Source organism: Polypterus senegalus, chromosome 2 (genome assembly GCF_016835505.1).
Source record: "Polypterus senegalus isolate Bchr_013 chromosome 2, ASM1683550v1, whole genome shotgun sequence".
In the NCBI taxonomy this organism is placed as follows: domain Eukaryota; kingdom Metazoa; phylum Chordata; class Cladistia; order Polypteriformes; family Polypteridae; genus Polypterus; species Polypterus senegalus.
In genome coordinates this window covers 95,345,508-95,357,863 of record NC_053155.1, presented here as the reverse complement: position 1 = coordinate 95,357,863, position 12,356 = coordinate 95,345,508, and the positions used below count along the sequence as shown (strand labels likewise).

The following is a 12,356-nucleotide window of genomic DNA, read 5'->3' as shown; positions in this document are numbered from 1 at the left end:
CTTGTTGTGTCAGGGCATTAGTCTCCCAACGTAGTTGTCAATTTTATTATTATTTCCCACCGGGTCGAGTTATCAGCCATTAGCATTACAGCTATAACCCTCATTCATGTGGCCCCGGGCAAGTGCAAAAAAGTTGCTACCATGCTGCTGTTGCCGCCATTTACTGTAACACTGGACAACAGAACAGGCTAATGAGAACAATTTTTCGTGTTTTTAGATTATTCTTTCATACTTTTATTATCATTTTTTATCCTTCTTCTACATGTTTTGCCTATTGTTACATATTTTTTTCCTAACCCTAGCAACTGGGTATACTTACAAATACACAGACATACATGCAATTATTCTTTTGTTAAGATGGATAACTACCCTGACTACAACTCTCCAAGGAACAGATTTGGATGTACATAATGCTTTCGATTCATCTATAAGCAGGACATGCGTCAGTAGACCATAGATTGTGTGTCACCTGCTCACAGATTTCTCCAACAAACACCTCCTTATCTGCTCTCAGGGCCCTCTCAGCCATCCTTCTCACTTCCCAGTACAGACCAGAGTTGCACATCAAGCTGTGCGCTGTGACTTTTATTGATGATATCCAGGGTACCCTGCAAGATGAAACACCTCCTTCTGGGCACACTGGTAACACCAACACAGCCCTCAGCAACCTTCAGAGTCTTGTCATGGAAGGGCTCCCACATCACATTAGAATTTGCAGCCGCACCTAGGTCTTTAAGTTCCTCACACAAACTGCTTGCAAACTGGTTAGAAACAGCCTGATCTTGGAGTCTGGCCAATTCCAGTCATATTCTTCTAGTAAGTGGTAGCCTACTGGACCTATGCTGGATCTTCAGAGTAGCACCAAGTCTGTGATCAGAATTCACAAACTGGGACCTTCTGTAGACCCTGCAGTTTTGTAGCAGCCTCGAGGCTGGTGGTAAGGCTGTCCTCATTCCATTGCAAGCAATCTTTGATTCCACTTGGGAGATGTGCATCATCCCAACTGACTGGAAAATTGGACTTGTCGTCCCTATTTGGAAAGGGAAGGATGACTGCCTGGATTGCAGCAACTACATGGGGATAACACTACTCTCTGTGCCGGGTAAGGTCCTTGCTTGGGTCATCCTCAATAGGATCGATGACCACTTACTCACCTACCAGCGACTGGAGCAGTCTGGTTTTACGCCTAAGAAGTCTACCATTGACAACATCCTGGTACTGAGGGTTCTCATGAAGGGCAAATGTGAATATTTAAGTATCTATCTATCTGTCTATCTATTGGCAGACTTTCTTTGCAGCCTTTGTCGATTTTTGTAAAGCGTTTTGACTACGTTGATTTAGCTACCCTGTGGGACATCCTGAATACCACCAAAGTTGCTGGATATTATGACCTGCCTAAGTCTTTCCTAGTTGATTCTGGGGTTTGTCAGGGTTATGTTCTTGCTCCTACTCTATTCACTACTTGCATGGACTGGGTGTGTTGGGCAGGGTCATGGGGTCCAGCGGGTGTGGAGCATCTGTTGGTAAAGAAAGATTCACTGATCTTGACTTTGCCAATGATGCTTTGATCTTCATGGAGTCAATGGAGGCTCTGAAGGGGGATCACGAGAGTCTGAGCAAGGAGTCTGAGTGTCTGGGCTTGCGAATGTCCTGGATAAAAACTAAGATCCGGGCTTTTAAAGGCCGCTTGGGTGCATCCATCAGCAGTGTGTCAGCCTGCAGAGAGAGTGCCAACCTTGTTGAGAGGTTTACTTACCTCTGCAGTGACATACATGTCTCTGGTGACTCTTCGTATGGGAGAATATGGGGAGTCAAGAAGTCGCTGGAAAAGGGTATGTGGCGCTCCCAATATCTTTGTAAAAGGAAGACGGTCCAAGTCTGTAAAGTCCTGGTGCTTCCTACTTTGCTATATGGTTGCAAGACATGGGCGCTATCCTGTGACCTGAAATGAAGACTGGACTCCTTCGTTACTGTGTCTCATAGGAGAATTCTTGGTACGGCTGGGTTGACATTTGTGTCAAATGAGAGTGATTGCTCACAGAGTCCTGAATGAGTCACATTATCTGCATTGTGAGGGAGCATCAGTTACAGTCTATGGCCATGTGGCATGATTCCCCAAGGGTGATCCAGGTCACAGGATCTTCATTATCGAGGACCTGAGCAGCTGGACCAGGCCAAGGAGATACACACATAACACCTGCCTGTGGCAGACGTATGGTCATTTCGTGGGGTGGGACTAAACCACATTTCTACCTGGGGGTTGCCAATTAGGATCCTGAGCTGTTTCGTCGTGTGGTGGCTGTTGCAACGTTCTGGAACCAGCACATGCTCCCCAACCTGACCTAGCCTGTTCTGTCCATCAGGCAGTTATTCTCATTTGTAGTAGACCATCTATTGAAACTTACATATTTTTTAATGCATGTAGCAATAAAATACACCATATTTTTCATTTCAACAGATGGCGCATCACAAACATTACCCCACCTTTTAGGAATCCTTTACGAAATGGCATATAACAGAGACATAGCAACTGGACGGACACAGATACACAGTCACACACACACAGATATTTGCAAGATGGACTAACTAGGTTCCTCCCTGTGTTGCTTGTTCATCTGACCACTCTTATAGTAGACGTATTTTGCTGGGAAAATGCATGGCAGTCACTACTACAATGGCCTAGTTTAGGGACTCTGGTCTACTATTGTCAGAGCTTTAGTTTTCCAATGTGCATATCGATTTATTATCATTTTTTTTACTCATTCACTGTCCACTATTTGAAGTTATTAGTCATTAGCATTCAAATTCCAAAACGTTAAGGATTTAATCAAGTGATAGTAACCAAACAGTTGGTAGCTTAAACACTTCTAGCACAACGTCATCTTCCTGTCTTTCCTCGCTTTCCAGTATATGTCATATCCTATTCTCTGTCTCCATCTGGTGGCCTAAGTACAAAACACAACACCATAGCAACCAGAGGGACACACAGATACACAGACACACACCTAGACACTTGTTAAATGTTTAGCGTGGGTAATTATTTGTTATCTGATTCTTTAAAAGTATGTGAAATAAATCTTGAAATACTCACCATGAAAGACTGAGTGTCTTAAAGTAAGGATATGTATATTTTGATCGTTTACTCATACTACACTTGCTCCTTATGGCAAAACAGGAAAATACTGCCAGAGTTGTGCGCACTGTAGCATCATTTACTTTTGTGCAAACTTCTGTCCCAACACATTCACTTCTCCTGCTTCTTGAAATCATAGAGATTAGGGGTAGGGTTATGTTCAAAATCGTAAAAGTAAAAAAAGGCAAACATCTTAATAAATATTTGGGTAATACATGGTCTTGTATATATATTGACTTGTTATTACCTAATAAAAAATGACAGAGTAAAATCTGTTATGTTTTATTGCCATCTAAAATTTTAATTATCCCATTTAGGACTCATTGAGGAGCAGACAGTTGTTAGTTATGTCCTGATGTGTTAGATCATGAAATTTAAAAAAGGTGTTTTACCATTCGGATGGCTAGAATTCTGTAGTAGCAGTCATAAAATAGAATCATTTCTAACAAATATTCTCCAACACTTTGAAACAGTTCAAATTGTATGTATGTACTTTTTTCTTCTATTTATTCAAATATACTCACATAAATTTTTTCCCTAAATCTCAGTCCCTCTCTATTTTTTATCCGTGCTATATGTAAGCCTCTATCCATAACATATCACAGTTACAACACAAATTCTGCAGTTACATCCTATAAACATCCTATAAACTACACATATGATGACAAATCACATTACCTGTCATGACAGTTTTTTGCACATGGTTATTAGAAAATTTGTGGTAATGAGAAAGTTTTTTGTTGCCTCAATATACCTTACATGTCTTACAGACAGTGAAACAGAAAACCTCATCATCCAAGACATAGTGTCAAAATCATGTCGGTGCTTCTTCAAAAAATGCACTCTGCCTCAATTAGTACAACTGTTACAAGCTTCCAGTTCCTCAGTTACCTTTGTCTTGGAAGTAACTCCTCAGAGCAAAATAAACATATGCAATATAACCTTAAAACAACAAATATAGAAGTGTTTTAAAAGACAAAGATCATCTTTATGTTTTGCTCACAGCAGGTGGTTACAAATTATAGATGTCAGAAAAGTATTCCTAGGGCTTATTGAGTAAATCAAGTCAGCTCTTGTGGGCTGTACAATAAGGTTCTTATTTAGGTTCCTTTTTAGAAGTGTTTGGGGTCAGTAAGAATTTGACACTACCAAAAAATGACAAACAACATTATCTACAGACTAATTGTAGGAGAAATGTAATTTATTCATAGGAAAACAAATATTATTTCCAAGACCGAAATGACTCCTTCACCAAAGCAATGCATATTTGTATACTTTTCCCAAACCATCACCAAGTAATACTATTTTGTATCTTGTTAGCTGTCTTGCATGTCTCTGATTTAGGTTATGATTACCAGTATAGACAGCTTGCTTTGGTGAATAAGGACAATAAGGTTCTGGATGTCTATCTAAAATAATGGATTGAAATCAAGCTGAACAAAAACAGATCACTTAACTTACACTACTCCTGTCTTTACAGTAAAGAACCAGAAATAATAAAAACCTCTAAGTGACTGACTTGATGTTTCTTTAGTGTATAGCAATATTGAATTTTGCTATTATGAATAAAAGTAATTTCAATTAATTGTATTCATGTTAAATGCTCTTCCACTTATAGGCACAATTTGGAATTCAATAATTAAAAATACAACTATGTAGAAGTGCAACGTAAAGATAGAAACATAATGTTATAAATACTGTATATGTATTTAAGAATACAGGCTAATGATAACAATTCTATAGACAAACAACAAGAGCTACATTTGGATTGAAGAGATTAGAAAAACATATCCACCCAAGTGTTGTAGTTTGAGGTTCAAGCACTTAGAATTCCTTTTTTGTCCATTTTTCAGTGTGCGTAGTTTGTTGATTATTGTTTTGTATATTTTTTATTAATGATAATGTTATCTGGCATCATCTTGTTCATGTTTTTCTGAAGATTTATGCCTGATTTTCGTGGCCATAGCAGCTAATATTGTGGTAAATGAAGTCACAACATTTGCTTGCATGGTTTCCAAAAACCATTTGTATGTATTTTTATAAAATAATAACATTTACATATTAAATGGTGTCAATAGCACACCTCAATAATTAAATTGACTTGAACTCTTTATTATTTTTATAATACTTCATATTTTTTTCACTAGCAAGGTTTTTAAAAATACAAAATGTTTTGTAAATGAGGATATGTCAGTAAAAAAGTAACACTCATTTTAATACTTCATACAATGATTTTCATACAGATGTTTTTGATTACATTCAATGCATACAATGTGAAGCACAGTAAGTGAGTCACTGTAAAATGGATTTATCTAAAGCCTTATAAGTGACACCAGATAATGTTATTTAGGCTTTCCAAAACATCAGAAGCGCAATAGACTGCACTTGTGTGTGAATAACACACACACCAAGCTAATTAGAGACTGAATATGTAAAATGCAAACAATGATTTTGTATTTAGTATACTTGCATTTATTAGAAATTATCATTCTATATGGACATATGACTCAGGCGCCGCCACGAGTGGCAGCCTTTCCAGCAGCTCCGTGTATGACTTTAGTTTTCTATTGTGAATTTCCCCTTGGGATTAATAAAGTATCTATCTATCTATCTATCTATCTATCTATCTATCTATCTATCTATCTATCTATCTATCTATCTATCTACTATTAATTAAGGATAATGATCCATGTAAATGTGCTATCTTTGTTTTTGTTGATTAATCTGTGGAAAGCACCTTGAGTTGCATGTAAATGTAAGATAAGGTGCTATATAAATAAAGTTATTATTATTATCACTTTCACATGCAAATTCACTCAATCAGTCTGCAGATATCATGCTGTACTCTGTGCTTTTTACATTATGATTGATGTCATCAGCGATCAGTTATCAGGGCTGCTTAAACATTACAAGTGTGCACAAAGTCATTGATTGCCTAAACCCATTTTGAGTTAATGAGAAACACTTTCCGTTCACAGAACTGGTCGAGCCCGAATTTTAAAATAAAGGCATATTCAAGAGAATCTTACTCAGCTAAGTCTTAATTTCATAAGCATGTTTAAATGAGAAGTCAAGCATGTTTCATGGAATACCCCAAACCCCCCACACTGTCTCAGTACCAAATCTCGAGGGACAACATATCTAAGTGCAGCTACATTCTTTGAAGTATGAAGTACAATTCTGTGATTAATAGTAAAAAAGCAGAAATTAGGACTAAATGAATAGTAATGGTGGTATATCCTACATTAGGAGAAATTAGAATATCATGCAAAACATGTTTCAGTTTCTATGCTGTGACCGGGCTAAAGCCAAACTGAAATCTCTTATAAAATGTTTGTATATAAGATAGTATTCAATTTGTGTGGTTATAATTTATAATAAAGTTTTAAGAAAAATAAGTTGTAAATTAGTATAGTCCTTATGGACATTTAAATCTAAATTTTATGTATTCAATAGATGTCTAACAATGACTACTATAAGAGCCATTTGTTAAGAGCCATTTGTTAGATATTAGGTTATGTTAAATTGATAGAAGTATTCTCCTAGTTATGCTAAAATGTTTGCCTACATATTTGTGCATAGTTAGTGGAAGGTTGTTATAACCCCTATAAGCTAAATTGTAAATAGAGTATTCTAATTATATTTTATCATTCTGACTAGAGACTAGTTCAGTTTATGATCTACCTTACAGTTGGTAAATTGGAGGGTAAACAGTTTCAAACCATAATGAACTTACTGAATGTACTAAAGTAAAACCTATGTAAGTTTGCCATAGAAAGGTAACACAACTTTTAACTGTATGTCGTTACTGAAGTTAAACATGAGAAAGCTTTATTTTCCCTTTTATTCTACGTGTGTAATAACATTTTTTGAATTTTTGTTATTCATTCTTTTTTAAATTTTAATTAAACTTTTTTTTTTTAAACTATTAGATTGTGAAATTTGGTTTGTTATGTGTTTAACTCATGCTGAATTGTACATTGCCAACTCAATAGTTGCTCAATTTTGGGAACCTGGAAAGGTCACAGCTACAACTGCAGAAGAATAAGGACTGATAAAACATCTTCCACTTTATTTTTTATTAATTAGAAGTTTTGGGACTACACATGAGCAGGACAAGTAATTCTAATCAAAAATGTAATTATATATTACTGTGCTGTTACTGCATGTTTTCTTTCCTGACCAGGTATGACTTTGTTGAGGTTGAAGATATTTCAGAAACCAGTACTGTCATCAGAGGTAGATGGTGTGGCCATAAGGAAGTTCCTCCCAGAATTATATCTAAAGCAAACTGGATTAAAATCACCTTTAAATCAGATGACTATTTTGTGGCCAAACCTGGATTTAAAGTTCAGTTCTCTCTTGTGGTAAGTAAACGAAGCCTTGTTGTATAGACCGTTGTCCATTTCAATGCCTATAGAAACTTATAACTCTTCAGACTGCAGTGCGTAGCACATCATCCAGTTTATTGTTATTCTGTTCCAACCTTAGAACCTGGGTGCAAATGTTCATCATGTTTGATAAGAGGCTGAACTCTGTATTTTTTAATTGAACTTTCTTTAAACTGTCTTCTTTTTAATACAGAACTATTATTTGTAGTTTGTGTTTCCCAGACCTTTAGGAAACACGCTGAAATATTTTACTTCATAAAATGGCATTATCAAATTACACTATCAAATGACATCATCTAAAACCTTCAGGAAATAAAATAAAATATTTTATCTTATTATGAAATTATATATCAAAGTTAGTTGTCTTCTTAGTGCTGTATATCTGAAGATTAGTCAAGTTTACTCTTGGTCAAAAAACTGTTGCTCAGTGAGCTATTCAGTCTTTTATTTGAGGATGGCACTTCTATGAGTAGAATTTTAGGCTATGAAAGAAAAAGATACAATATTCTCATTCAAAATTATTTGAATTAGTTGGTCTGTCACTGAGCTCCTTACAATTGTAGTAAATTATATTAGGATGCTTTGTTAGGCTGTTTAACAACTTATAAACTGGTATTGAGTTTTCACTTAGTGTATGTCGTATCTTTTCTGTCACTTAGAATTAAATGCTGTGCTAGCACAGATCTGCACACAATATTTTCAGAGCCATCCTACAAGCACAATGTAGATAATAGGTATGAGCTTCTTTGAGGCTGGATGTCTTAATTCATTGTTGCACATTGTTCTGACACGCACATAACATTTTACTGTACTGTATATGTCAATACTAAATCTAATACTTCTACATTTCACATGTTTACCAAAGTGTCACATTGTGAATTCAGTGGCTCACAAGTAACGTATCAAAAAGTGAGTGAGCATAAAGGTGCCCATGTGGTATAATTTTATGTATTCACTGTATAGTGTACAGTAGTCTGAATTTTCGTGGCACTGCTTCAAAACTGGACAGTAGGCTTTTCTCTGGCACACCCTAATTCACCTTCACTACCATATCTTCCTCATGTGGTAAAGAAAGCTTAATACACCAAGGTTATTTTCATTTTTTGATTCTGTTTGCAGTATGTTTATCCTGTTTCATTGATGGATATATATTGCCCAAAATTCATAATGTGAGTGAAAGAGGTGCCAACCACCTTAACTATGCTGTTAGCATAAGCTTACATTGTATTTGATTACTTTTAGCTGGATTACAAATGGGAGTGTAATTTTTATTATTTCAAATGTACCCGTATTATTAACCTGAAATATCATTTTATGTATATGCTGTATCTAGGACTCAGAAGATAGCCAGCTCATTATTAAATATATAACATTTGCACATTAACAGAGACATCCTGAAATATGTGGCTCAGTAAGATAAACTGCTCCTTTTACTGTTTTGTATCTAATCTAGAAAGAGCAGAATTGTAGATTCAAGTCTAGGTGGGGGTCTAACTGCTGCTGTCATGTTACCGACTAAAAATATTCATAATCCATTCTTAGACCTTATTGATTTAAATTAGTGTTTACATTAATTTAAAATTTCCAGTGACAGTAGGCACCTTTACAAAAATATTAATCCTAAATGAGACAATATTTTAGCGACTATAGGCAAGAGTGCTGTTGTGGCCAATTAGACTGATAACTTTTGATAACTTCACATCTCTTAAATGTAAAAAGAGGCCTAGAAGCCATTTGTCTCAGTCTCAGTTCCCGAAAAATATACATTGGCTGCCTGTTTTTGCATGAACCAATTTCTTCATTAGAAGCTATTTAGAAAAATGTTTATTTTTATGTCTTGGGCATTTTCATATTCTGCTACAACTGCAATTTCTAGTTGTGTATATTTTATTTTGTGAGGGTATCAACAAAATATTCAAACTGTCTTTAATAGTCAGAATTAATTGGCACAATTCAAAAATCTTCATTTTTTTCTTTATACCTTTCTAAATATTGCATTATAACAGCAAGTTAATGATGACCACATACAGATGCATGTGGAAGTTAATCTCTTTACTGTTTTTTTTTTGCAAAACACTTAGCTGTGATATTGCCAGCCTTGGGCATGGTGCCAAGAAAGGTATATCATTTTGAGGACATCTAAGAGCTGAGTCTTTACTGCAGAGACTACCTATAATAGTGAGACATAAAATATCTATAATAGTGAGACATAAATTGAGTTAGATTGGGTAAAGCTTCTTTTGCATCACTTTCTTCTTTCTACTGCTTATCTCAAGATACCCTCAACTTACATTTCAAATAAGCTTATCGTTTGCTTCCTCTTTATTCATTGTGTGTATGTGTGTGTGTGCCTTGCGGTTGGCTGGCGCCCTGCCCAGGGTTTGTTCCCTGCCTTGCACCCTGTGTTGGCTGGGATTGGCTCCAGCACACCCCTGTGACCCTGTGGTAGGATATAGTGGGTTGGATAATGGATTGAGGGATATTCATTGTGCTTTACTGAAAGCATTCATGAAGTTTCAGTGCTGTATAATTACTATTATTTTTTATGGTTTTATTGCAACTCAGACCATTTTTCCAACTCTGGATGACTTCTGGTCAAGCTACAGGTATTGCTGCATCCTGATTCACTCTCCTTCACAGCTCAGTCCACCAGAAAGACACAGCATGTTACCAACTGGCCCAATGAAGTAACTCCCCTCAAAAACACCAAAACAGCACAGTCAAACCTAATTTTTTTCTTGAGTCAAGCCAATCTAGGAGTCATTGCCTTTAAACTACCGTATGTCTTCCATCACCCCTGACTGTACCGGATAAAAAGGTCTCATAACTTTGTGGCAACATCTTTGTTTTATGAGTTTTTTTCTTTGCCACACATTTGTAAGAGGATCCTCATACTGGCTGATTTGCTTCTGCAGTTTCTGTCTTGTTTGATCTCAATAAAGGAAAACCTCATGATCAGTAAAGTTTAGTTCTGAATGTCATACACTCTTTTATAAACTGAAAAATGATAAAAAGGGCATATAGTCTTGTAGTGTATCATTCCACTGTAACAAGTGTAGGCAAGTCATACCATTTATTTTTGTTATATTAAAAAGGACACATTGAAGTAAAGTATAAGGTAACTGGAGTCAGACAGTCAAGTTAAATTTCAGTTATTTGATTGCAGAAGCATTACTTAAACTTTGATGTTCTTTTGATCAAATGTGGTTTTTTTTCATAAGAAGTGAGATGTATTTGCTGGATAAAAATACAATGAATGTGCCATTTTAATTGACTTTAGGTAGGTAATAGGCGGGTGAAGGTGGCAGGTCTTGTGGAGTGTTACCGATACGCAGTGATTAGTACCTACCAAAAGCGGTACAAGGAAGGACAGCCAATGAAAAAGACTCATTGATATTCATGGGGAGTAAAGGCTAGCCCACCTGTTCTGATCAGACCAATATAGTGAGGCCTCAGAAAGACTCATAAAGTAGGCCTGGACCTTCAGTGGCCAGCCTAGAAGACTCTCATACCAATCCAGCTACTCCCCCATCTGGTACCTGCAGGTTTCAGCCTTGCATGCCTAAAATGGGGAAGTGGTATTTAGAGTTCATAATACAAAGAAAGTTCCAGATTTATGAAACCAGAATGAGGATCCAGCAGCAGTGATGTCAGGATGGCGCCACCTTTTGGGGGTTCCTTAGAGAAAATAGAGGTACTCCATCAAAACCATGGTTAAAACCAAATGGATAATTATGTAATGCAGTAAATACTTAAAGCAATTTGATAATCTAAATATCAAAATGCTATATTCCAAAATTTTTAGTTTAAAAAATATACATTAAAAAAATAAACTTAAGTGAAAAAGAGAATGATAATAATAATAATAATAAAATAAAAGAGAATAAAACAAAAGTGCTGATAGCTGGTCCCCCTGCCAAAGCTCATATTGGTTTCAAATTTTCAGCTGTTTCGCTGACTTTTGCAAACCCCAAGTCCATAATCTTGGTGTCATTTTTGACAGTAACCTCTCTTTTAAGAAACATATTAACTCTGTAGTAAAGAGTAGCTTTTTCCAGCTTTGACTTTTAGCAAAGGTCAAACCTTTTTTTATCTACTATGGATCTTGAAAAAGTTACTCTTCTTTTATCCTGTCTCAGCTTGATTACTGTAACTTAATGTATTCGGGGATCAGCAAATCCCTGATACGCTGGTTGCAGTTGGTTCAGAATGCTACTGCCCATTTTTTGGTTGGTGCCAGAAAATGTTATTCTGTTTCTCCAATATTAGTTTCTTTACACAGGCTGAAACACTAGTTTCAGCATTGACTTAAAAATTTTGTTGCTAGTTTTCAAATCATTACACAAGTGCGCTCCTGACTATTTTTTTGAATTGTGTGTTTTGCACCAGCCATCCTGAGAGCTTAGATCTACTGGTCAGTGGTCTCCTATGGTCCCTTGTCCTAAGTGTAAAACTAAGGGGGACAGGGATTTTGCAGCTGCTGCACATCGTCTGTGGAACTCTTTACCTCATTACATTAAGGAGACCCCTTCAATTGAATTGTTTAAAACTAGATTGAAGACCCATTTCTATTCTCTAGCTTTCAGTGACCTTCACTGATACTGATGGTTACCCTACTCTTAATCATCTTCTTTCTTTTCTTTAACTCACCACTGGCTGTATTTAATTTTATTGTACTTTATTTCTATTTACAGTATTTTATTTATGTTCTTTGTATGTTTTAATGTAAAGCACTTTGGCTACAGAACTACTGATGTTGTTTTAAATGTGCTCTATAAATAAATTGACATTGACATAAGCCTAAAATTAACAAACCAAATATAGAATCCCAA

At 36.1% G+C, this 12,356-nt stretch overlaps 1 protein-coding gene across 3 annotated transcripts in view; it reads left to right on the top strand.

The window, feature by feature from the left end:
• Window positions 1-12,356, top strand: part of pdgfd (platelet derived growth factor d) — a 343,896-nt gene that overhangs the window by 236,831 nt on the left and 94,709 nt on the right. For all 3 annotated transcript variants that reach the window (XM_039744178.1, XM_039744177.1, XM_039744176.1), the window contains exon 3: window positions 7,320-7,500. In XM_039744178.1, the coding sequence (XP_039600112.1) occupies window positions 7,320-7,500 (181 nt within the window). The remainder of the gene's footprint in view (window positions 1-7,319; window positions 7,501-12,356) is intronic.